Source organism: Histoplasma capsulatum, genomic scaffold (assembly GCF_000149585.1).
Source record: "Histoplasma capsulatum NAm1 scaffold_3 genomic scaffold, whole genome shotgun sequence".
Lineage (NCBI taxonomy): Eukaryota > Fungi > Ascomycota > Eurotiomycetes > Onygenales > Ajellomycetaceae > Histoplasma > Histoplasma mississippiense.
Genome location: NW_001813980.1, coordinates 679,956 through 705,794, shown reverse-complemented (window position 1 = coordinate 705,794; position 25,839 = coordinate 679,956). Strand labels below are relative to the sequence as shown.

The following is a 25,839-nucleotide window of genomic DNA, read 5'->3' as shown; positions in this document are numbered from 1 at the left end:
GCGCTGTATACGACTGGCGTCGAGCCGCACAATCTGGCCTCTGCGATGATCGCGCCAGTAAACCTACCTGGCCCCACTAAGTCAGCGCTTGCTCGTGAGCTCCCCTGGTGCTCTGGCGATATTATGATGAAGTCGCGAAATGGATCCTGTGCTTGGAATGGGGTTGGGAGGGCCCACGAGGGCTCCGTGGGAAAGTCAACTGAGTGTTTGAATGGCGCGCTGCGCCGAGCCGGCTTTATGAAGATGAGCTGCGAATCGAAATCAATGGTATGTACTGTACCGAATTTGGAGGTTTTGTTTTTTTCTTGTTTGTTTTTTTCTTTTTTCTTTTTTCTTTTTTTTAAGAGCTTTTTCGTTTTATTGAAATCGTCCTTCTCGGATGCCATGTGGCCGGGTTCCATTGTCCTGGAGACAAAGCCATATATCTATATGAATTTCACATCCATACTGGGACTTTGTGATTACGCTACGGCGACTGCGGTTATTCGATAAGCCATAATGCTGGCTTCAACCATCGTTCATCTCATTTTCTTTGACAATTCAGTACTAATTTTATGTCTCAACTACTTTCTTCCTTCCTTCCTTCCTTTCTTTCTTTCTTTCTTTTTTTTTTTTTTTTCAATGTCCCAACACTAACCGGCACAGTCACTATTCGACTCGACCTATGCCGCGTCATTGAAAGCCTCCGCGTTGGTCACCGACATGTTACTCACCCTTGAACCTACGTCCTCGGTGTATGGCACTCCCCCTCCTCCCTATGACAATGTAATAGCCGACATGCCTCCTGAGTACATGGGCCGGGACGAGTTCGGCCATTGCCGTGTTGGGATGCCAGCATCTGCTCCTAGGAGCGGGGTACGAACTGAAAAAGTAAAGACGGATGGGGTGTTTCTTGGCGATTCCGTAACGCCTCTACCGATTGACCTCAACGACACGTCGAAATTCCGATCGCACCCGAAAAAGAAAAAGGGCGCGAAAAAGGGCGCTCAGGATCAGTGGACTGAACCTGGTAATGGAGGTGACAAGGGCAATGTAGCGGGCGGTGGTGAGGATGGTGGAAATGCCGATGGTAGCGCCGGAAATGGCGATGCTGGCGGCGCTGGCGGCGATGGCGCGGGAGGAGGTGGTGGCGGCGATGATGGTGCTGGTGGAGGGGCTGGGGATGACGAAGGCTGGGATGATGGCAGTAATAAGAAAAAGAACAAGAAGAAGAAGAAGAAGGAAAAGGAGGAGGAGGAGGAAAAGCAACGTAAGGAGGAGGAGGAGGGCAAGGCGAAAGAAGCAGAGGAAGCCGCTACCGCTGATAATGCAGGAAATTCGCTCAGCTGGGCTGACGATGCCAATCCAGACGATGACTGGGGTGGATTCACGACGACAACAAAGAAGAAGAAGGGGAAGAAGAACAAGGCAAGTACAACCCTTGGTTAACACGGCCAAGCCATCACTAACAGCGCAAAGGCTGCTGATCCCCCTGCAGCTGAAGAACCCCCCCAAAGCTCCTTTCAGGACGTCAATTTAAATGACGGCGTCCCGCAGCTGGATTTATCTTTCGACACTGGCGATACGAACAAAACCACTGGATTCAGCTTTGGCGGCTGGGGAAATAGTTGGAACACTGGCGCCAAAGGTGACCTGGGTCTTGCTGATAACAAGGCAAAGGACGAGAAGAAAGATGATGGCGTTGATACACTGGATGCATGGGCTCCCGTTGGAAAAAAAGGAAAGAAAAAGAACACAACCACCAACAGCTTCGAATTGGGTGACCTGCGCGATTCAAATGAGCTAGACAATGGTACAGGTGATGCAAACGCTGATGAGAAAAAAGAAGAGGAGAATACTTGGTCATCGTTCGCCGTTGTCGGCAAAAAGGAAAAGAAACCGAAAAAGGGCGCTGGTGTTATAATCGAAGAAGCGCCCTCCAACCCTGAGCCTGTCTCAGGGCCTGTTCCTGTAGATGAATGGAGTGGCTGGTCGACGTCAACGAAGGATGACAAGAAGAATAAGAAGAAGAAAATGAAGGGCACAAATCCCTTCGATGCTATTGAAGAAACACCAAAAGAGTCTGAACCTGTTGCCGAACCCGCCGGTGAGGATGATACCTGGGGTACATGGGGAGACAAAGCCAAAAAATCAAATGCGAAAACTGTTGGGGAGCCACCCACGGAGCCCGACCAACCACCGGAACCCGTCGATGAAAGCGCGTGGGCTTCTATCCCAAGTAAGAAAGAGAAGAAGAAGAAGACTAAGAATATCACCGAAGAGCTATCGAAGGAGGAAGTACTTGCCCCTGCTCCTGATCCCATAGTGCCAGAGAACGATGTGGATTGGGCGACACCGGCAGGAAAGAAGGGAAGGAAGAAAAAAGGTAAACTGGTTGCTGAAGAGCCCCTGGCTCCCCCACCTGCAACGGCTGATCCTGATCCCGTTGATGATCGGAGCTCGTTTACCGTAACTGGAAAGAAAAAGAATGGTAAGAAAGGCGCTGTAGCAGAAGTGATAGAAGAAGACAAACCAGTAGAGCCACCCCCGCCCCCGCCCGAACCCGAACCCGAACCCGAGCCTCAGCCGGACACTGCTGACGATTGGGGGGCGTTTGCGTCTTCGACGAAGAAGAAGAAGCCCCAAAAAGGGGCTGTGGTAGAAGATGCAGTGCCAGAGCCACCTAGGCCTTCGGAAGAGCCCGTACCCGAACCAGTCAATATTTGGGAAACTACCGCTACCAAGAAGAAGAAAGGCAGGAAAGGGGCTGCAGTCGAGGAACCAATCGCGAACCAAGCTCCTGAACCCGAGCCCCAGCCCGAAACCAAGCCGGAAGCTGAACCTGTCGAGGACTGGGGATTTACCGCTATCACTACTAAAAAGGGTAAGAAGGGAAAGAAGGGTGCTGTTGTAGAAGAGACTCCGACCAAGGTAGATGAACCAGCCGCTGTCCCCGAAGTGAACATCTGGGTCGCGGGGACATCAAAAAAAGAGAAAAAGATATCCAAGGGTTCCAAGACCGAAGAGGCTCCTGCCCCTGAACCTCTTCCTGCAGGAGAAGATCTTGATTGGTTTAATGACGACTTCGGTGATGGTGGCAAGGTTACTAAAGTTGACTCCAAAAACTCAAAGACCAGCGGAGGTTCAGGCGGTGGTGCGGATGGCTGGGGCTTCAGCAGCTGGGGTTTCGGAAGTAAGAAGGACAAGAAAGGGAAACAGAGCTCTATCCTTGAAGAATTACCGAGAGAAAAGGAAACCGAAAACATCACCGCTGTCATAGAAGATGACCCCCTTAGCTGGGCCACTACTGCTACTGCCACTGGTAAGCAAGGCAAGAAGAAGGGCGCTGCTCAGGCGAAAACCACGGAAGAACCATCTCCTCTTCCTGCTGTCCCAGATGCACCTGAACCTCCAGCCGACGATTCCTGGGGCTGGGGAACATCAAAAAATCCTAAGGATAAAAAGGGAAAGAAGAACAAAGCCGTAGTGCTTGAGCCTGAACCGGTCCCTGAACCTGAACCACCAAAAGTTGACCCTGAACCGCTCATTGAGGTCGAGGAGGTGCTAACTCCGAAAGAGAGGCGAAAAAAGGAGAGGGAGGCTAGGAAGCAAGCGGCTGCCGTAGCTGAATCTAATGACAACAACGCTGCAAATGCTGTTTCTACGGATCTGGTCAAGTCTCCAGCACTTGATGACAACTCATGGTGGGGAGCTGCTGCAGATAAAAAGAAGGATAAGAAAGGAAAAGACGCCAACGAACCACCACCTCCAGCTCCAACACCACCAGCTCAAGATCTTGGCTCCCAGACAACCACAGTTGACGTCGAGGAGATTGATACGTGGGGTGCATTTACTGGTTCTGGAGCTAAGACCTCGAAATCCAAGAAAACATCTCTCTCTTTCACGACCTCAACCACGTTGAAATCATCTAGAGTTGAGGACAGTAAATCAACTAGGGCCAAATCTAGGGGGTTTGAAGTTGTAGACGTCACAGATGAGTTCAAGGAAAAGGAGGAACCTGTTGAGGAGGTCAGTGCGGCCAAGGGAGTAAAAAGCTTTTGGGGAGGCACTTTTGGTGTTGCTACGACGGCTACTTTCACCAAATCTAAAACCTCCAAAACAAAGGAGGAAACAACTCGAGAGGCTGTAGAGACGGCCCCAGATAAACTTGTCAAGGAGGAAAGCAAAGATAGCGTGAAGAAAAAGAAAACGAGCGCTGTCGACGCTGATATGGCCGAGCTACAAGCGGCTAGCGCTACGACAGCTGACAAAGCAACCGCGCCAAGCGCGCCAACAAGAACCACGACGACATCGACGACTGGCATCAAGATTACTGCCAAAACATCGGTCGCGGAGCGGATTAAATTACTTGAGGAGAGTAAAAGGCGCGAAAAAGAAGCCGCCAAGGAAAAGGAAAAGCTTAAGGCAAAAGAAAAGGCTTCTGCGCACACTGTTGTTCCCCAGCAGCCGGCTTCCCCACCTGACGTCAAGTTGACCGTAGAGCCAGTCGCAAATGATCCACCCCCATCCAAAAAGTCATCAAAACCAAAAGCATCAACGGTGCCAACTAAGTCCACGTCAAAGAAAAACAGCGCTACTGCGGCCGCTAGTGCCACGCTTCTCGACGAATCGAGCACTCCTCGCGATTCGGTTCCTGGTAGTTTCCCGGGCGCATATGAGGACGAATTGGTCGACATGGTTGATTTGGCTCCTCTTCCTAAATCAAAACCTACGCAATCGCAGCCGGCAAAGGCTCCTAAGAAGAGCAAGAAGGCCTCTCCTGTCAAACAGGTTGCAGTGGATGAAATGGCAACTCCTCCTCCGGTCTCTGTTCCTGCTAATGAAAATAAAGCTGCCGAAGCTTTCCCCGATCTTGCGACGGCAAAACCTGCTAAAAAGGAGCGTCCCCGGGTTGAACGTACAGCTGGGGCTTCTTCGTGGGGATTCTGGGGCGCTGCTCCCAAGAAACCAGTAAAGAAAGAATCCAAGCCAAAAGACGATGCTGACCCTTCATCTTCTGTGAAAAAACCAAAGGAAAAGCCACCTCCTACTTTGACAAGGTCTAAATCTATGGCTTCCGAAAAGAAAAGGCCTGCGGCTACGGAAAAGGATGTCGAAAAGTCATCTGGTTCTGACGAGAAACGCCCTAGCACTGGCGCTCGAGTCTCACGACACAGCAGAGGCATGAGTTTTTCCAACTTCATGATGGGAGGTGCGCCACCCGTCAGAACCAAGTCAATGAAACAAAATGGCACCTCAGCTTCGAGGCATAGCTCTAGACGTCCGTCAGTTGACATTGATGACTCAGGTATTCTTTCTCCGAGTGGCGGCCACGTCGAAATGCCGGGGAAAGCAGCGAAGGTCATGGGCGTTAACGGCACCAAGACTCCGAAAAAGTATGTCAATGGTAAGAAACGCGCCTCCAGTAAGTTTGGCCTGTATCCAAATAATCGATCCTCGTATTACATGTTCTAACAATCGTTTCAAGGAGTACCTGACCCATATGCAATTGACGATGACGACGACTTGGTTTTGGTCAACGGAGGGGATGGGCATGAAGTAATCTCACCAGGAGACTCCCCAATAGATTCGAAACCTCATCGACGTAAATCTAAACGTGAGGTATGTAATTTGAACTTCTGTCCCCATTTCCCTACGCCTATCGTTTTTATAAAACGAACAAAGTGTGCTAACATAAAACTCTTCGTACTACCAACAGCCAAAACCTGGAAATGCAGATGATGATATTGTCATGGTTGAACCAGGCTCCTCTGGACGTCCAGATGTAGTGTCCGGCCCTGAGGATTTAGCTTTTGTGATCGACCCTCCAAAAGAACGTGCAAACTTGAAACGATCCAACACCACCACTGCAACGCCGAAAAAGTCAGAAGGTTTGCTAGGACTGTTTGGCTCATTCCGCAAACCTACGACAGCACCAGAGCACTCCCGATCACGGTCTTATCGTGAAGAAGATTTGAGAAAGTCGGTAGAATCTGACAAAGAATATGCCCGTCGCCTTCGACGAGACAGACACCGATCCACTAAAGTGGAGACGGATGGCGAAGGTTTTACTACGGATGCGGCACCCACAACGGAGGCTGAGGATGCCGAAGCCAGAAGAGCTGAAAGGAAGGCTCGACGTTTGTCGAAGTACGCTGAACAGGAGGCCCGAGCGGCTGAGGACAGAGAAGCAGAGGAACGGCGCGCGAGGAGGCGAGATGTTGAAAAAGCTAAGATTCGTGAAGCACGGGAAAGACAAGCTAGAGAAGACGAGGAGAGAGAACGAGCACAACGACATCGTGAGGAGAAGAAAGCTCGCCGCGCTGCAAGGTTATTGGAGGAGCAGCAACGTGAGGAAGAAATTCGACGAATGGAAGGCAAGCGTCGCGCGAGGGAGGTAGACGAACTTGAGGAGGATGGCAGAAGGGTAAGATCGGATCGTCATCGATCGTATGCTGAGAAACCCCGAGATAAATACTCCCATGATGAATACGCTACAGATCATCGTCGACATCGTTCCCATCGTTCCGGTGACGAAGCTGCCAAATCCCGTCGGCGAAAGTCTGCCGTTATACCAGGAGAAGAGCATCACACTTCACGTCATGGCCACTCACGCCGTGCTTCTAATGTGCCGTATCCCGGTATCGTGGGCGCTGGGAAGGATAAAACGTCGTCATGGTTGAATTCTCAATTGACTGACCCTCCCGAAGCACCTCCTATCGTCCCAACGGTTATCGACGTCCCCGTTCCTCCAGGAGATCCTCACGCCCATTCCCTATCATCTGAAGAGGAAGCAAGGCGCATTGCCCGTCGTAAGGCGCGACGACACTCCAGGTTTAATGGCGTCGATGATGCCGAAGCTTCAGAACAGCGAGCCAGGCGTCACGAGTTACGATATTCAGTCCGTGAGCCCCTCAGGAGCAGCGAGGGTAGTGGTGAAGGTGATCGATATGGCGATCGTTATGCTTCTGACTATCATCGCCATTCATCGTATACCAATGGCACTCCGAAGCGATCCAGTTGGTTCAAAAAGATTACAAATTTGTAGAGTCCTTTGAAACTCGAATTGGAACCCATCGAACCATTTTCTCTCCGAAAATCGACTTTCTTGGCCATAGCCTTTTCTCTCTTTGTTCCCAAGTTTTTTCTAGGTGTTTTGTTACACGAGTGTTGTCGAAACAAATGCGGACGATGGAGGGACGCTTATGTGGGGCGGTAATAGAAATGCGTTACCTCTGACCCCCACCGCTTTTCCTTTCCACGCCACCTTACCTTTAATAATGGAGGTCCCTTGTCATATGGCTTGTTTTATTTTGTGTATATGAGCTTTTGGATCGTTTGCATCAGAGATTTACCCCGATGTGTGTTTTCTGACTTGGGTTACGTTTCTTGTTTTCTTTGACTTTTTTTTATTTAATTTTCTTTTTGGATTCCCCCTCTGCATCTCAGACTGTGTTCAAATCAGCAAATCGGCTGAGTTTTTTTTTAATCAACTTTTTTGTTTGGCGTCTGTCACATTCCCGTTTGCATTACTTCTTGGTTGACTTACCAACTCTGGAACGAATTCCCCGCCTGTAACCCCTCTTCTAACGTATATATATGATGTTACGCTTTTCATTTCTTTTACTCTTCGTTTTTGGCCTTTGTTCTATTGTTGTTTCTTTTCGTTTCTATTTGCATATCCGCCGTCTGCTGACTATTTACATTATTTTCCCCATGATTCAAGAATATTTCACCTTCCTTCGCCGAATTCCTCAGTATATTTTCTTGGTTTGACGTTTTATGACAAGTAGGGACTGTGATTTGCTTGGGCATGTCCATATTGCATTATCATATGGTCGGTCGGTTGGTCAGGCTCGGCCCGGTTTATTGTGCATATACATGGATTTTGGCGGCAATCATTGGGCGGATTAGTATCGGGGATTGAGATTGGCAGGGCATATCATAGGATTTCCGCTTCTAGACTTAGGATTTCTTCTCTGTACCACACTGTCTCAATAAGCAATGTGCAGTTGTTGACCTTTTTCTCAAGACTCTTTAAAATCTTGGATCAGGTAGATGTCACATCGTTGGACGGAGCCTTGATCAGATCAAACTAGGTAAATATGTAGGAGAGAATGACATATGTTCATGGTTAATAATCTTTTTATTTCATTCTGTCGTCCGGAACATTTATGCTATGCTTCCGTAGTGAGTCCGAAAAATCTTCAGAAGAACATGATATATATTCATCCAGATGGATTCCGTTGCGAGTAGCTAAGCAGGTTAAAACTAAGAAATCAACGCAGGAACCATATGGAAATCCGGGAGAAGAAATATCAAAAGAATTACAGAAACTCATAATTAACCGGCTCAAAGGGGACGAACAGCCGACAAATAGATGCACCCAAAGAAAATTCCCAATGATACGCCATACAATCATTTACAATTCAAGACCCATAAAGCTTTTGTTTATGTTTTTCTTTCCGAAAGCACGAAAATTCAAGCTCCGTAGACGGTTTCATCCCATCATCACAATGAAAGAAAGATAGGTATAGAAGCTGAATGCATAGATGTTAAACCTGGGATTCACCTGGAAGTAGATTGCCCTTGACGGCGAACATTTTCCCCGTTGTCGCAGCCACGAAGCCGTCGATTTGTCGCGAATATTGCTCGACTTGTCTAGTATTCAGCAATGTCTCTAACCTGCTAGGTTCCTGGGGAAGTTTGAAGAGTCGCTGCCATTCATCCTCCGGTAGCAGCGGTTGCTTCAGTTGGGTACGTGTGGCGTTCTCGGCTTTGCGCTTAGCCTGCCATTGCGCAATCTTGGCTTGCTCGCGTGCAAGAGATCGTTGGTAGAATTGGAAGTTGTTGTTTTCGGTGTGGTGAGTTTCGATGCTTTCCAGGAGTAGATCGCAATTTTTCTCCAAGAATGGATCAATGCTCAGAGAAAGGCTGTCGAAGTTGGGAGTCAACAGAGAAGACGAGGAGTAAGGTCCAGAGGTCAGAGCGTCAAGGGATGGAGGGAAATCCAAGGGTTCTGAAGGAGTGGGGGTTGGGAGTTGGTGGAGGTAGGATGTGAGAAGGTGGGAATTATGAATTTGAACGGGGAGTTCAACAAAGATGTCTTGGTATCGAAGGTTCGATTTCTGGAGCCTGTGATGGATGGAAACAAGGGTTAGTTAACCATGATTCTATACTAAACCATAGGAGGAAGTGGGGACAGCGTCATACTGTTCGCTCGTGAACTTGTTGTCCTTGAATGCGGCCATAAACTGGGGTGATAGTCTAAAAGCCCTAAGTGCCAACGCGCCCTGAGAACTACGGCTAATATCATGAACTAACGCCACGGTCCGCTCATTCAGTTCTTTCTGATAGTAATACTGATTCTCGATGACGTTCAAATTGACAAAGTTCCCCATGTTTGCACTTGTGTACCATCCGACATTATTGGCATCAATGTTTACCTCCCGCAGCATTTTAATCATTTCAGCCTGATAAACTGTATTCGATTTTGCGCGTGGAGCAACAGCAGCGGAATTTTGGGAAGCATTATCGAAATGGGACTCGGTTGGGATATCGACAACTGGGAAAGGGAAACAGTTCGTGACTTGGAGTGTCCCTCGCACATCCATACCGACAAGTGATCCGGTTGCGATAGTAGGGAAGGCCTGGGAGCTATGTTTGATGATTTTCATCACAACCTGAGCCACATGTAAGCTTCACACTCGTGCCTCGCAGTCGCCAACCCGACATAGAAATTTCTTACCAGCGCTTCCACCTGGACCGCTTTGAGTGTAGCATCTTTCCTACGACTGGTTAGTGAAAGTCCACAAAACAAGGAGGAAATATACATACTCCGACATATTTGCGACAGCGATAGATTCCAGATAAACTGAATAATAAAAAAAAAAAGGATGATGCTGTGGTTCAAGAATCTTGCTTGCTCGCCCGTGGCCTTTGTCGACGATGCTTGCTTTTGTGTGGGTTTTTTGGTCGTCAAAGAGGCTGAGCCCGATTAGGTCTAGTGTGAGGTGCGGCTTGTAAAGTTGCGATTTGAGATTTGAGTTGGAAGAATCAACTTTCAATCACTGGTATCAACCACATAAAGTCTCAGAAAACACTAAGTTATTCTATTGAAGGTGTCTAATTTCAAAATGACATCATGTCAGGGCTCTGAATTCCATCGGGAAACCCATCGATACGGGCAGAAAAATATCCTCCAGGAAATCTCTGTGTATTATCCTCGCTCTCTTCCACAACCGGACCCCTCGTCAAGTGTCTGGATAATGTATACTCACTACTCCCTATTCCCAAACACCATCATCCAAGTTCGTCCGATTCTCTTTGCTTATTCTATCTATGAAAAAGCTATATCCATGGCGGCGCGTGGCGTGACCCGGCTATTACATCCATTTCTTTTGAGCCCACGCTTGATGCTCTTGCATCCGACTGCGATTCCCAGACTCTACAAAGGGTCGCTGCTTTTGCTTCAATCGATTATCGTTTGTCCGCCAACCCCAATTTCCCCCAAGACCCCACCACCATTGAGCCGACAGATTTGCGATGCGCAATCCATCCCGACCACCTCAATGATGTACGAAATGCAATCGCGTATTTACAGAACAAATTCGGGTTTGGAGAAAGGTATATTCTAGTTGGACACAGCTGTGGCGCTACTCTTGCCTTTCAAACCGTGATGGGAAGTGTGTTAAATACAGAATCTAAACGCAGCGAGGCCTCTGAGCTGAATATAGAGCTGCCAATCGCAATAGTGGGTGTTGCGGGAATCTACGATCTGCGTTCACTCCGTGATACTTTTGAAGATATCGCCATTTACCAAGAATTCATCAAAGCTGCCTTCGGTTCTGATGAAAAACTATGGGATGGAGTTTCACCCGCCAGAGTGGAAGGACAAACAAGTATAGAAAACTGGTGGGTAAACGGCAGGTTGGCTGTGTTAGCTCATTCTGAAGCCGATGAATTAGTTGACGTGGGACAGCTAAGAACCATGGCCAAAGTAATAGGTAAATGGAGAGCAGCGGGTACCAGAGGACTTCCTAGAAATTTACTCCTTCTTGATGACCTGAAACATGGCCATGATGAGATCTGGAGTAAAGGAGATGAATTAGCTCAGGTTATTGCTAAGGCAGTTTTTGAGCTGCAGCGATTGGAGAAATCGTGATTTCTATAATCCAAAACGTGGTTGGGCCACAAAGAGCACTGGTATATTTACTCAAGGTCCGTTAATTTACAGCGTTGCGCCGAAAGCCACCATACGGAGCTCGAACGGCACCGACAAAAATTTATTCCATGCGGCGTGAGGTTGAATCTAGTATGTGAAAGGAATAATGAAAACAGATCAACAATATATCTAACTCCACAGAACTCTTTCTCGGGTTTATTTCGGTAGCAAACCCCATTTCCAAGCACTGGGGGACAAGGCTAAACTATTAGTTCCTTCACTGTCGGCCAACATTGAGTGGCATAGATGTGGCCTTAGCCCAAAAGTTTCCAATCGCATTCCAAAACCCCATTGCCAAACTGCGGTTGGGATCCATCAAATATTTGATGACAAAGGGCTCATTGGGGTTAACCCAAAAGTGAAAGTGCTAATATATGGCATTCGCCCAGTCACTCTCGCCATTTTGCCCTTATATTGCCTTTTTGATCTGGAGGCTCCCATTTTCAGTTTACCGTTCAGCAGTGATCGGAGCTGTACCAGGCCCATTCTATGCTTAGCAGAAGTGTTATCCAAGTGTGTACCTTTATTTACGAGAAATTTACCCAGTAAAGGAAACCATTTCCGAGAATCCTCAGCTTTTAGTCCACATCAGATTGATGGGCATTCGCACACACACTCGCCCACACAAGCAAATTTGCGGAAATATTTCTAGTATAAGCCGATTTTGGGCATTTGTTGAATGTGATGTGCGATTTGTCTTGAGACTCTGACGTCCAACCAAATTTGGAGCTTCATCTGAGTTGCTGCATATTACCCAATTTTGGTTAGCGGCACCAAGCATTGTCCACTCAGCCCTGATATACTGTCGTGGATAGCAAGAGTTAACAGGATATAAAAGGGATGACCATTTTCAATGAATGTGGAGATTGAAATGGGGGCATTCATATCGTTTTCTTTCCGTTGCCCTCACCTCCCGTTTTCAATACTTTCTGATTTAAAAAGCCGGGGACTTGATTAATCTACAATGCATTGGTTGCTGAGCTTGCACCAAATGTTTGGTAAGTACGAAAATGGAAGACAATGATATAAGTTGGTTACTCACGGTTTGCTAACAGATAGCAGCTTTGTTTTTCTACACCGGTCTCTGTTTTCGAACCGATATTCGAGCCGATATTCGAGCCGATAGTAACCGTGATGGTAGAGTTGATCTTGATGGAAACACGGACATAGCTCATAAGCTGAGCTCCTCAAACCATGCCGGGCAATATTTCTTGCTAACATCGGTGACGTTGGCCGGCGGTGTTCTAAACTGGCACTGCGAGGCAGCCCTCCGTCCAACGAGAAGCTCGCTGCTTGTAACGATGCTACGGATGACATCCAACGGTCCGATCGATAATGGCACATCTTCGAACGGTGCCTATTCCCAGATTAACTCCAGGTGCTTATGGGACTGTGTCAGTTGGAGACGCAACAGCACGCAAAAATGTTCGTATATTCCGTCGCGAGGGGTCGGAATGGTTCATCACACAAAACGATTACAAGTTTACTCAGAACCAGCTGCAACTTGGTTTAAACCTAGGCATCGATGCTAGGGATACCAGGAGGCCAGGTGGATGGGGTGGAAGAATTAATGTTCGCTTTACAGTTCACGATCGAGGAAAGATATCAGCCGACAGTGTGAAGCTGCGGGTTGCACCAATTTTAACTTACCATCATTCTCAATCGGTTCAGCAAATTTTTACCACTGCCGGAAATGATACCTCTAACTTTTTCCAAAGCAAATTTGTGTCTACTCTAGAAGCGTCTCTTGCCGAAATGGACGTCAATTACCCACTCTTCGAATTCAATGCGTCTGATGACCTTTGGGCTCAGGACTTTTTTGAACCAGGTTATACGAGCATGCCTGGTCCATCCGGACCAGTGACCTTGCAAGTCATGATACGTTCCGCTCAAGGCGACCGCGTTGCTGGGCGTCAAGTATTTGAATACCTACGTGGCTCCGGTACAGGGGCAGTCCAAGACCGTGCGGGGTCGCGTGATGAGATCAACTCCATGGGCAATTTGGAGACTATCCCACCCCACAATTTCAACGGCAAAAATTACCCAGCTGGGCGCATTGTTCTAGGCACACATGGGGCCCAAAAGCCATATATCTTGAAATACATGCTGGCACAAGAAATTCAAGATCCTCTGCTGTTTGATACCAACTGGCTTGCGGTCGGACATGTCGACGAGATGCTCCAATTTCTTCCTGCCAATAATTCTCTCGGATGGGCCATGCTCGTCCCTGATCCACAGGCAGGCAGGCCTGGCTATATTACGAAAGACTCAGTCAACCGGTTATGGCAATATCCGGGCCTTTTCTCGCCAAAATGATACAGAGGGAAACCCTTCTGATCTGTTTGGGATTCTCTGGGGCCTTCATGGGGTACCAAGCTACACGATCGATGACCTCCTTTCACAAAGCCAAATCATAGAAGCGAACGCCAACTTTGCCAGGAGTATCAGAGGCACCGTCAACCTTCTAAAACGTGAAACTGGCATCAAAAATGCAGACATACACGGTGTACCTGCCGTTTTCCGCACTGGCCTCACTTTCCTACCAAATGGCGGGATCAGGCCTGAGAGGAATAATAACTCCGAGTTGGCAGGATCGCTGTATCCTGCTTCGATCAACGGCCTAATTCTTAGTACACAATACTTGGCGCCTAATCCGTGGGGCCCAGTTGTTGATGGCAGGGATATCATGGCAGATGCGGTCTCGGAGGTTTATGGTAGGTTGGGTTTCAAAGTCAATTTTGTGGATAATTGGAATTCGCATCACACTTGGGGCGGCGAGGTTCATTGCGCTACCAATACGATCCGCAACGGGAGTTATCGCTGGTGGTAAATGCTGAAATGCTATGTTTTCCCTTTTTGTGCGTAGTGGTAGCGTGAAATAGAGTAATTAGAAGCAGAGATTCTATATTTTTATAACTGAGAAGCAATCTGTACAGTCCTTGTAAAATAAATGGCAGAATCTAAAGAAAGTGTTATGTCCATGAAAATTACAATCCTTCCATCTACATGAAAAAAGCGCATCTATCTGGCAGATGCTCAAAAACATCCTTCCACCAGCATTGATAGTCGGAGTTCCCAGCATGCCTGATGTTGTCCCGACGATTATATTCGCTCACCAAGAAAGCCTTTGCATCCCGGTAATTCAGGGTCCCCAAAGCTCTACTCAATCTCATGAATGAGCTAGTCACAAACTCCCGTAAGGTCAATGCGTCCTCAAAGTCGTCACCTGCTTCAATCCCAACTACGAACAGCGGCCAGGTAACCACTCGCGCCAAAGATTGACGGCGTAGATCAGATTCTGGGGTAAATATTTTGCCCAAGTTGTCCGACAGCGTTTGTCGTGCTACAATCTGAATATCTTGAACAGTGACATAGGATATCATATCTGGAGTTGCATCTGAAGCGCACGAGGCGAGAATGAGGCCTTCAAAGTTCAGAGCAAGAGACCTTATGCAGTATAGAAGGACTGCAGATTGATAAATAGCGGCTATTTGGAGCCAGTGGCTTCGATCTGGCTGTATGAATTCGCCCGCGGCGTCTCCGTGGGGAACGACTGATGTCGCAGAATAGTATTTAGTCATGCTGTCCGCCCACCCGGCCGCAGAAAATGAAAGAATCCTCTGAAGCAGCGATTGTACGTCGTTTCCGAAATCCATTTGCATCCCGTTTGTGCCAATAGCGTCCATGGAGAGCGTTCGGTAATAGTTTATTTGAATCACACACTCAAAAAGTTGGTTTGGGAAAGGGACAAATGTTTCCGATCCATTGTGGAAAATGTGAGATAGATCTCCCACGTATCCTAGCTGTCTGGAAATGTCGTCCATGGATAATACCTGCCGGGATGTAGTGCCACCTAGGACATCCGCTCTGGGAGAAATGGGTTAGAAAGAAAACAACAAAATGAAACAAAAAAGAAAAGAAAAGAAAAGAAAAGAAAAAAAAAAAAGCTTTTGGACATGGTCAAAAATGAGTTTAAAGAGTCCCCCAGAGTACATACATTAAGTAGCATGTCAGAGCACTTTTCAATATGGGACACCGTTCAAGAACGGCTTTTAAACCCCCTTTCAATCCGATTATCGTCGTTGCACCTTCAAAATGGGCGAACCATTCACCATAGGCTGATTGCTGGGTCTAGGATAGAAGTTAACAAGGAATGGCTTAAGTATAAAGTGTAACGTGGGTTAGAAAGAAGTGTACCATTTACCTCCACTAACAGTAATGTCAAAACACAAATTAGCGTTATATCCCCTAACTGAGTCTTAGGATTTCTGAGTTCGCAATTTAATCTGCGAAAAGCCTGCTGTTTATACTGGTAAATCTCGCGGCCAAGGGTTATATGTTCGTCCTGCTGCGATTTTATAGCTTGGTGAGTTGCAACGGCTGAGACGAGTATACTAAACAGTAAATTGGAGACGTCATCTTGCCAGCTTTTGGGGTCGATTGTTGGGAGATCTTGGTAGTAAACTATTGGATCAATCTCGGGGTATATATATTTATTGACTGTACCCAAAGTTAGCAGTGGCAATCGGCTGCTCATCGGGCGACACTTACAGTACCATATGGTACTAACAACCACTTTAATATTTAGCGGATATTTAAAGTCCCAGGCTTCAGGAACACGCTGATGGTCGAAATTGGTTAGTGAATTTGAAATGTCTAAGTATCCGAACAAGTATTAGTATCGAAACGCCAGCTACTATGTGTGCCTGCTGAGGGCAAGGATTAAATATGCGGGTTGGTCTTGAGCTGTTGCATACCCCAAGCGGTTTCCACAAGCTCCAGTACCTCAGATCTGTCATCTTTCTCCAGGTCGGGGGACTTTATTGATTCTTTCGCATCGTCCTTTGCAATTATAATCTTCGGCCTTCCTTTCTTCCTCTTCGGCGGCTCCAAATTATTTCCCTCGGCCAGATATTGGTTTTGGTTTCCTCCCCCCTGGAGCCAGATCAGAGGCTTTTGTTTGCTATATCCCAGGCACTCAACACCCTTGGCAGTGCACTTATTGCAGGTGGGGCGTGATGAGTCGCATCGAACCCTTCGCTTTCGGCAGGTATGACACTGGGGTGGAAAGCCAGTTACGGCCTGGGGCGGTGGTGACTCGGAATGTTTCCCAGTACTCATCCCGAATAGGCGGGGCAAAAACACACCAATTTCACACGAGGGAAAGCGATGCTTGAGAAACAAGTAACAAAGCCCAATGCTTGCGAATCTACAAAACATTGGGAAGCGAGAATGGGTTGGGATCTTGTTTGAGGGAAGAAAGGCATCATAAATGCGATTTCCAGGACTTAATAACTTCCCATCTCGAACCGCCTCAGCCCCATATGGTCTGCTGGTTTGCGTTACGATCCGGTTTTCCAATTATGGAAAAGGAGGTTCCACGGAGCTGGATTCCTGAGCCATACCTCTTGCTCCCGCTGTCTGTCCCTCCCGAATAGGAGGTGATCATGACGAAACATTCTTAGCGTCTTCTGGCTTGTCGGATCGCTGAACGGCAAGTTCCGATAACCCTGAGGGAGCCGTAACTGGCGGCTCGCTCCTTGCAGGGGTGCATTGAAGGCAGCCTAATTGTCTAATTCTGTCAGTTGTGCTGTGCTTCTGTGGCCCGTCAACTGGACACGCAAGTTTGGATCAGAGCAGCCATGTGTCGTGAGAGGCTGAGCTGCAAATACCACACGTCGGCTGCCAACAATGGCGTTGTTTACGCAGTCCGCCAGGACCCTGGCCCAGCGGACGTGGCCGAACAGTTGGTATACGAGAAACGCAACTTGGAATGCGTGGAAGAACATCCAAAGAAGGTTGACGCCAAGGCTGTGCTAGGATCCAAGTAAGGGGCTTCATCCCCAGTTTCTATTTTAGATGCTGCACCCCTCCCGGTTCCAATCTGTATGCAAGTTCAAGTTTCGCCATGAATGATTGTGAGATACCACCCGGCTGATAAAACTCAGACAAGATACACCTTCTTTGTCGCGGAAAAGAGAAGAAATGAAATGAAATTGGCAAAACGAAAGGAATTTGACCCTAAATTAGTCTGGTAATATTCAAAGAAGCGAACGCTCTCCCGGCGCATTTCCCTATATCTCAAAAGTTATTTTCAGCTGTACTACCATCCGAACGACGCACGAAAAGCTTAAGAGCAAATTCGAGGCTTGGAAAATATAACTAACGAGCGCTGCCGGTTCTGGGAAACAAAAAAGGAAATACCTCGTTCCCCAGAGGGTGAAACTAACTTACGCAGTATATCCAGGAGTTTAATTCAACCAACCACCTCAAGAACTGCTCCTTTTGTGACTTCAGCCCTGCCGATCTACAGTTACACCATGTTGGCGCATGGCTCTCGGTCGGCTTGCAGAATTTCGCTTGTCCGCCTTGTGCTGGTCCCGACATTGAAGCGGATAGCGTCTCCATCGTAAGGCGGGCTCTTATCCAAACCATTCATCTCTCAAGTCGCCATTCTGTTCTCCCAAAAACAGTGTTTATCAGTCGCAAGAATGGATATCGTGTTTTTAAGGAGTCCTTTAGAGCAAGAAATGCAAGAGTGATATTTGCAATACTTCACGATCTTCCCTGTCGGTTTCTGTGTACCCAACCCATTGTGCGCAGTCATATATACCTGTGACCATGTGTGACCACAACAAGGAGCTAGGTTTTGCACAGCAATGAAGTTAAAACGGCTCTCGTGGGTTGCACTGACTTGAATGGAGATTATTCTCTAAAGGAGGAAATCAATTGGTTAGATCACAAATTAACAGCGACTCAAATTTTGGTCAAAAAGCACTGCCAGGTCTTCTAGTTCCCAGACGGCATCCAGTGGGCAAAGCCTCAAAATGCTATGTACCAAAATTACATATCTATCCACATGAATGCCAGAACTCCAACACATTGTTCATTCAGTTTGCTTTAGCCTTTCTCGGTATCCGCATAACTTCTTTCACAATCAAAAGACCCCGTCGACAAAATCCATGACATGGACCTTCTCGATGATCGCTGATAGGCTACTGACAAATGCCAGATGGACGGGATCTTTTTGCGTGTAATAATCTCTGTCTTCGGCATTCTCAAACTCAGTAACGAATGCATGCGTAAATCCGTTCTAGTCAAGGTCCTGTCAATTTCAACTTCGGCAATCTGGGGTGGGAATACAAAGAATGAATTATATAGATCGAAAAGATCCACCACATTTCAAGAATGTCGACTTTCATACCTGGAGCCCCTCGGGTGAGATATCTTTGCCACCCATTGCAGATTTGATGTAGGGTTTTTGGTGAGTAGGATGAATGCAGGAATCTTTCAATCCCAGCATTTTCAAGCAGGTCTATTCAACAAAATTGATGAGTTTCTTTCTGGGCTCTTTCTTCTAGGAGTAGAAGCATCACTCTACTACCCATACCTCATCAATAGCCTCCGGAGTCGCATCGGCTTTAAATTGAAAACAGACAATATGCGTGATTCCCATCGTCTTGGCCGTTAGGGTATAGGACTGGATATGTCCAGACTTAGTGAAAACGGAAATAATATTACGATCAAAAGATGTAGTTCAAATTGGGGGAAATCGGTGTCCAAGTTGATCTTTCGAAGCGCACCTTTCGACAATTATAGTTAGTTGGAGGCGAGTTGAAGCAGAAGTGGGGTGATACACCACACCACAGCAGATTGTCCTGCAATGCTGATTTAAAATCAGTTTATAAATAACTATGCAGTAGATAAAAACTAGATATGCCCGCCGGCTTGTATAAACATCCCGAACCGTGTTCAATGAAGCCGAATAAATACATGGCCCGCGTCAATGCTCGCAGGTATGACCCGTATTTGGTGACCTACTCACTAGATGATTAATATATTACTAAGCTTGAGGCAGCTCTCTTTATATCATTCATATCTCAACACACAAGGAATTTTCTGTATAATAGAAGTGAGATATTGTAAGAGGGTTGAACCTTGGTTGGTTGTTATGTATCGGGTCACGTGGGGTAGGGCTTGTGTAGGACCTCCAACAGATATATACATAACAAGCTGTATATATTCCCAATTTTTTGAGTTTCAAAAATTCATTCCTGGGCAAATCGATCGCCCGCGTAAATTGAAACGCGAAAAGGCCACGAAGATCCCAGTATTTTGGTTAGCAGCCCACTAATATTAGTGTCGTCAGCCCACATTATGCTGCTAGGGCTCTCAGGGGTATGTCTACTGGTGGAACTGTGCTAACAAGTTATTGTTTGATTATAAACAAGTTGATAAATAATAAATGTATCCTACGGAAGTATTCAGAATAGTAATGGACTAATAGGATGGTGGGTAACAGGAACCCCGCGAACTGCAATCCTGAAAACCAAAAGATATGGCAAATATGTTCTATCTTCACAACCTTCACGGAGATATATATAAATTTTTAGCTAACACGACACAGCCCCATCATCATCCCAGTCCTCGCTTCCCACACCGCGACGGGATATGAAAAGCCCAGTCGGATCCCATTTCTGCTTAACAGCATACAACGGCTCATAGTTCTCACCCCAAAAGGATTCCTGGAAGTCCGACTCATGGGAATCAGCTTCATTCAAGTAGGAACCCATCTGACCAGGTTCCAGCGACCTGAGAATCGGAACCTCAACCTTCGTAATCTTCTCATATATCTTCTGCTGCTCATGGAATGGGGTACTAGAAGGCCATGAGTAACCGAAAGTAATATGCGTCAGCGCCTTCCTCCATGCCGGGTTCAGCGCGCTGTTGACCTTTCCAGCGTTTTTGGCAACTTGTCCGCCGGCCACGAGGTGGCCTGTGATAACGCTCCCACGCTGGGAATCAAGGCGTGAGAGAGCATCAGAGAGCTTTGCGGGTCCATCTGATGAAACCAAAAAATCACGAGATATTAGACGGGATCCAATTGCGACTGCGTTGCCGGTGTCATCAGCATTTCCTTGAAGCAAGCTGACAATCATTTCGTTGGACCTGGGTGAGGCGATGGTGGAGGTGGAGATTGTAACATTGTCGAGTTTATTGACGGCTGCGGCTAATGGCTGCAATAGGCGCTCAACGGCGGCCTGATCGTCTTGGTCAACAAACATCAAAGCCATAACGACAGCAGAGACGGAGCCGATGTCGGGCAGTGGAGGGCTCTGAGGGACAATGAAGTAGTATCCTGAAGCTCCATTTTTACTCAATTCCGGCAAAGCTGCATGCAATTCCTTTACAGCAGCCCAGTAGCCCTTGCTATTATCGAGCGAGGTGGAAATATTGACACTCGCTAGTACCATTGGCGGGTCGGGCCATGTTCGAATTGTGACGCTAGCAACAACACCGAATGTCCCTCCTCCACCACCTCGTAGGGCCCAGAATAGATCACTGTTTTGGAATTCGTTGACGGTGATAAGATCTCCCTATATACTTAGTTAGCCGCATTTCCAGCAAATTGGTATATCACGGCAGAATGTTCTGCATCTCCTTTGTTGGGTATGAATGACCAACGAACCATACCTTTGGAGTTATAACCTCGAATTCAAGTGCATTATCTGATGCCATTCCTTTCCACGGGCCGAGAGGTGAGTGGCCACCACCCTGGATGTAACCCCCTGGTGCGGCCACAGTATGAGCTAGACCTACAACAGCAACAACCCCTTTTTCGGATAAAGCCTTGTACAAGTCGCTTAGCACTACTCCAGCTCCGAGGGTAACAGCAGATCCCTTCCCGCCCGTTTTACATCCCTTCGGCACGAAGTCGTCGGTGAAAATAATGTCTTTCATTCGATAAGTTGAGATTTGAAGCGAGTCTGGCGCAGACGATCTGCCGAGAAAGTCATGACCAGATGCCTTAATGGCCAACCGAAGATTGTGTTTTCGTGCGAAACGGACCGCGCTCTGTATCTGCGAAGGCGACTCGACAAGAACGGAATATAGCGATACTCGACCTTGGTCGCAAGCGTCACCTCGCGGGGTGTCAACGTAGCAGCTCTCCTTGCGAGCGAGCCAGGTTTCCCAGTTGGTGAATTGAACTGCGCCTGGCTGTTCCACTCTCCAGAAGGAATTATGGGTAACGTTTTGTGTTCTCGCACATGTCTCCGGATCATAAGTCGGGTCATGACATACATTACCGACAGGTCTAACAGCAACAAGATTGCCGTGAACAGATTCGTTCAAGGCTTTCCATCGATGAGGCGAGGGCCAACATTTTTCTTCAGGTTTGCAGCGGCAAGAAGGGTGATTATGGCCGGAAAGGGCCTCTGGAAGACCCGAGAGGAGAAGCGCAGCAGCCAGCTGCAACAATTTCTGCATATCCGCAGACACACAAGGAATTAAACGATAAGGGAGGAAGTAATCGAGGAACAATCTTGGAGGGGATGAGACCCAGAAATATGGTATATTGGATTCATAGTCCTCGTGATATGGCTAGATTTATATATCGACGAAAAACGAACTGGCATGCTGTAATTTGGACAAAACCTGGTACCAGCAAATGTCGAAACGACAACATTACTTGATTTGACCATTTTGCGGGATAAGCGTGGGAGATCGATTTCAATCATCTCCCAGGCAGTGTGGCTCGGGTTTGACGGCATTTTTTTGGTCAGAGGTTGGAGAACTGAGCTCTGGGGGTTGCCTTGCCCTGGCCATAGCTGAAAAAACTGGTTGGGCCTCAGCAGTGGTTGTTTTGGTGCCTTAAACCGAATTCTGCATAAACCTCGTATGTATCTCGAGCTCGAGATCTTCATTGTATTTCGTCCTCTGCCTTGCACTAACTAGTTATTTTCTTGGCTAGCTTCCCACAGCTAAGCCGAATATACGAGCTGTGGCTCCACCTCCTGACCACACCGTCGATAGACCAGGCAAATCACTCAGGAATTGAACATGGATTTTAAGGAAAACTATTACGCTGTACCTTCAACCAACATGGATGATTGCTTAAATCAAGAACAGCCAATGCAAGGTTACTAATCCCCAGTGCCAAAGCCTGGTATGGTAGAAGTGGAGCCGGTGAGATCACAGACGAGGTCATTGAGGCGTCCGATGACAGCTTGTTCAAGTCGAAAGCGCGCATACGGATCATGGATGTCAAACCCTGTTTTTTCTTGGGGACCTCAATGCAATGGCTTCTGTTTCCCTCTTTTATCCTGTCGCTCATGAATGATAGATGGCAACGAAGGAGAGCATGAGATCTGGGTAAAGTAAAACGAATTCCTCAAGTGGGATCTTGCTTACGGTATACCCTAGTGACCTTTACAACGGGGACAGGAGCTTATCGTCTATGACAGAGAGAGGTGCTTCTCTCTCATCTTTCACAGTGGCCAACAATTCTAGCAATTGCACACGATAGCAGGCGACAGCCCTACAGCCTTAATGCAATGTACGTATGTACAGTACAATTTTGCGCAGAATAGCGTTTTTGTCCTACGTTGCTCCTGTCGGGGAATCACACGCGATGGATTGTGACTTTGATTTTGCGAAGCATTGTTCAAAGAAGCATTCTCCATTTCTCTCTTTGCCAGAGAAATTTTTTTATTTAGTCATAGTTCGGAGGTACATACTCGTATGATTAATGATCGAAATCCAAAACAATACTCGCAGTCAAAAGAGTGGCAAGTTCGGTATCAATTTTCTCTCGACGACAGAAGTATGGAAGAAAAGATTCAACATTCCACGCAAATTATATTGGAAAATAATAAGGAGGCAATTTGCAACCAATCCATTTATTTCAATCCAGTCTCATTCAATTTGCCAAGCGACAGATAGGCACAGGAATTATCAAGGTTTGCGGCAGAAGTTATCGACACACTTGTTGTTGTAGCAGCATTCCGAATCGCATTCGCAATACCCCATGTCCTCCTGGCAATTCGGCCACTTCGGGTCTGTCGGCCTACATTTGGTAGCCGCGCAGTAGCCAGAGCAACAAAATTCGGTACCCCCTCCAGATGTACAACCCTCTGAGAGGATTTGTTAGCTGGTCATTCTTATGATGCGCTACGTGTGGAAATGATCAATAAAATAGCGATTTTTGGAATACTAACGGTATATACGTAAACACGTAGGTGTAGGAGCGCAAGTGGTTATGGTTGTCTTTGTCGGTGCTGTCCGGGTGACGGTGATGCAAGTCTCTGTCCCAATGCAGGCTTGAGCGTCACCACATCCTGTGGCATCTGAAAGAGCGGAAGAACCTATGTTAGTGGAAGGATGCCACAAATACGGCTGTTAATGACAGGGACATGGGGAAACTTGTAGGGTCTTTGAACGCTCAAAGCTCAAGACTATAGAATGCTTTCTAAAGGAGACAAAACGGCATACTTGCGACAGCAAGATTGACAAGGAGGAGGGCGAAAGGCTTAGCAACATGCATATTGGGAGTATTTATGTGTGAGTTTCGATTATAGACAGCGGAAATATTGGAAGCCTCGAATTATGGATCAAAAACTCGACATAGCAAAAGAGATAATTCACCGCTTATTTGTATCACGAACAACAAGTTTATTTGAGGGGTTAGGCAATGTCAAACGCAGTGCCTACGTATGTTTCACATTTTGAGCAAACAGCACCTCGTGAATACGAGTGTCTCATATGTAGGATATCGACGTCCCACGTCACTCGACCGTTGGCGGTCCAGTGAATGTCAGAAAAATTGTGGACGGAGGGTTACTAAATGAAACTGGCTGGACCATTCAAGTTGCTTCAAAACATAATTGGGAAATGTCTTTGTGACGAGCGGAGCTCTGACGCACTCTACTTTGTGGGTGGAGCTCGAGCTTAGTCGTCCAGGATAACATATGCTTGTGGCTCAATGCTTTGAGTTCGTGAAGTGAATGCCCATGGATTCTGCGTACACAACCACATGGAGTTGCATTAAAAGGAAAGTTGGTCGAACTTTGAGGGCAAACTGCCTATGAAAAGTCAGTATCATGCTGAATATCAACTTCAACTGATCTTAGTTTAGAATCTTCAAAGGCGGAATGAGTATGAGTGCAAATTTCCTGCCGATATAGTAAGTATTTATTATTGGAAACACCTCTTCTTAACTCGCCTGTTACGTGCTTCATGGATGCCGTGGGTGAGAGTAAGCTGATGAACGAGGTTGTCCGCTATTGTCAAGGCGGATGTAAAGCTTGCGAAAACAAAATTTTCTGCCACCCCCTGAAAACAAAACACCACAAAAATAACCAAAATATCCACATATCTCTAAAATCATTCAAATATCATCCAATTCATTCAAATACACATCTTTATCATCAAATACACACTTTTATCATCAAATCTGTCAATATGCCCCCCCAACTCAGCAAATTTATCATCAATGAAATTGTACATTTTTTAAATAATAATTATATGTCTGCTCAGATTGTGTGAATCATTGAATGTCATCTGATCACTATATATCAAATTCAATAAAATATTTGCTGCTTTGAAACTGCAAGAATTGCTCATTCAATATGAAGTGTAAAATTAAAAATCACATTGAATATTTTGTCAGATTTGAGGAATTTTTTTTAAAATATATTCAACTGCATATCACAATGAAACTGTTTACTTTATGAAAAATGAATTTAATGTTGATATCTATCCTCAATTGATATCTAGATTGTTGAAGAAACTGAATTTAATATAAAAAAAAAAATGATTAATTATTGCAATTATTATTTATAAAATCTATTAATCTATCAATTTTATTTAATATAGATTGAATCTGTGGTCAGTTAATGTGATGAAGAACTTTGAACTGAATGATGTATTCAAATTACTCAGTATCAATCTGATCAACTTATCTTTTTAAATAAAAGTGTTGTGAATGAATGTACTGCAGATTGATGATATAAATGATCAAGCAGAGAATTTTTTTTATTATATTAGAAAACTTTATAAATGATTTCACAGAAATGAATTGAATGATATTTGAATGATTCTAGAGATACGTGGATATTTTGGTTATTTCTGCGGTGTTTTGCTACTATTTTTCAGGGGGTGGCAGAAAATTCTGTTTTCGCAAGCTTTACGTCCGCCACAATAAGGTAACCCTAACCTTGGAACAATTATTATTTGCATTGATAACGCAGTTCTTCATTTGGGCGTTGTTTTTTCTCAAATTATCCAGCTAAATCCTAATTACTGAAGGTCAAATGATATCTGCACGCAACCGCGCCGATAGAAAATCTTAATAGGATCATAAATAATCCTCATCCTTGGCTGGCCACTGATCTCACACCTCCAAACTGATACATCTATTGGGTGTAGCTCCATGGGCTCCGCTCACAGAATACCAGGAGTGAATAAGGTCCCTGTTACCAAGCGAGCAATATGCGCAATCTCTTCATGGCCTTGCTTTTCAATTAGGAGGATTTTCTCGGCTTCTCCATGCTTGCTGAGGACTTTCGTCCTGGCTATATTTTTGACATTTGGGCCTCTATATTGGAATTGTTAGCTTGTTTCCGCAAGCTGAGTCGTCAACCTAAACGGCAATATTGAGAACCACTGTTCGTCTGTTTTCGAAATAATCAGCTTCCTATGTTATAGACAGGTTAAGTGAAGATATAAGTCGTGCGCTGACGGGGGGAGGCAGTCCACTACTCATGAATTCATTCACTTCAGAAACAAGGCGCTTTCTCCAAATCAATGCGCTCGTGTTGTCTTCACCAAGCTGTCTATGGGAAGTCTGTGCCCTG

At 46.3% G+C, this 25,839-nt stretch overlaps 9 protein-coding genes across 9 annotated transcripts; 3 read left to right on the top strand and 6 right to left on the bottom strand.

Moving 5' to 3' along the window:
* Positions 1–126: 126 nt before the first annotated feature.
* On the top strand, positions 127–7,027 carry HCAG_03354 (predicted protein; the record flags this gene model as incomplete). Its single annotated transcript, XM_001541207.1, has 6 exons — positions 127–267; positions 646–1,249; positions 1,349–1,423; positions 1,478–5,404; positions 5,468–5,601; positions 5,699–7,027. 6 exons carry the CDS (start codon positions 127–129, stop codon positions 7,025–7,027), a joined length of 6,210 nt encoding a protein of 2,069 aa, XP_001541257.1.
* Positions 7,028–8,534: 1,507 nt separating this feature from the next.
* HCAG_03353 (conserved hypothetical protein) lies at positions 8,535–9,824 on the bottom strand (the record flags this gene model as incomplete). The annotated part of the gene is made up of 4 exons (XM_001541206.1): positions 8,535–9,114; positions 9,193–9,662; positions 9,728–9,767; positions 9,817–9,824. The coding sequence occupies 4 exons, from the start codon at positions 9,822–9,824 to the stop codon at positions 8,535–8,537; spliced, it is 1,098 nt and encodes a 365-aa protein (XP_001541256.1).
* Positions 9,825–10,115: 291 nt separating this feature from the next.
* Positions 10,116–11,143, top strand: HCAG_03352 (predicted protein; the record flags this gene model as incomplete). The annotated part of the gene is made up of 2 exons (XM_001541205.1): positions 10,116–10,249; positions 10,330–11,143. The coding sequence occupies 2 exons, from the start codon at positions 10,116–10,118 to the stop codon at positions 11,141–11,143; spliced, it is 948 nt and encodes a 315-aa protein (XP_001541255.1).
* A 708-nt stretch (positions 11,144–11,851) lies between these two features.
* Positions 11,852–12,378, bottom strand: HCAG_03351 (predicted protein; the record flags this gene model as incomplete). The annotated part of the gene is made up of 2 exons (XM_001541204.1): positions 11,852–11,946; positions 12,246–12,378. The coding sequence occupies 2 exons, from the start codon at positions 12,376–12,378 to the stop codon at positions 11,852–11,854; spliced, it is 228 nt and encodes a 75-aa protein (XP_001541254.1).
* Positions 12,379–12,958: 580 nt separating this feature from the next.
* HCAG_03350 (predicted protein) lies at positions 12,959–13,519 on the top strand (the record flags this gene model as incomplete). The annotated part of the gene is made up of 1 exon (XM_001541203.1): positions 12,959–13,519. The coding sequence occupies one exon, from the start codon at positions 12,959–12,961 to the stop codon at positions 13,517–13,519; it is 561 nt and encodes a 186-aa protein (XP_001541253.1).
* A 686-nt stretch (positions 13,520–14,205) lies between these two features.
* Positions 14,206–17,590, bottom strand: HCAG_03349 (predicted protein; the record flags this gene model as incomplete). The annotated part of the gene is made up of 8 exons (XM_001541202.1): positions 14,206–15,070; positions 15,201–15,334; positions 15,408–15,703; positions 15,755–15,859; positions 15,961–16,201; positions 16,609–16,767; positions 16,876–17,019; positions 17,438–17,590. 8 exons carry the CDS (start codon positions 17,588–17,590, stop codon positions 14,206–14,208), a joined length of 2,097 nt encoding a protein of 698 aa, XP_001541252.1.
* Positions 17,591–18,140: 550 nt separating this feature from the next.
* HCAG_03348 (conserved hypothetical protein) lies at positions 18,141–18,443 on the bottom strand (the record flags this gene model as incomplete). Its single annotated transcript, XM_001541201.1, has 2 exons — positions 18,141–18,296; positions 18,408–18,443. The coding sequence occupies 2 exons, from the start codon at positions 18,441–18,443 to the stop codon at positions 18,141–18,143; spliced, it is 192 nt and encodes a 63-aa protein (XP_001541251.1).
* Positions 18,444–19,596: 1,153 nt separating this feature from the next.
* Positions 19,597–21,756, bottom strand: HCAG_03347 (predicted protein; the record flags this gene model as incomplete). The annotated part of the gene is made up of 3 exons (XM_001541200.1): positions 19,597–20,580; positions 20,678–21,454; positions 21,616–21,756. 3 exons carry the CDS (start codon positions 21,754–21,756, stop codon positions 19,597–19,599), a joined length of 1,902 nt encoding a protein of 633 aa, XP_001541250.1.
* A 1,183-nt stretch (positions 21,757–22,939) lies between these two features.
* Positions 22,940–23,528, bottom strand: HCAG_03346 (predicted protein; the record flags this gene model as incomplete). Its single annotated transcript, XM_001541199.1, has 3 exons — positions 22,940–23,118; positions 23,212–23,331; positions 23,477–23,528. 3 exons carry the CDS (start codon positions 23,526–23,528, stop codon positions 22,940–22,942), a joined length of 351 nt encoding a protein of 116 aa, XP_001541249.1.
* Positions 23,529–25,839: the final 2,311 nt, after the last annotated feature.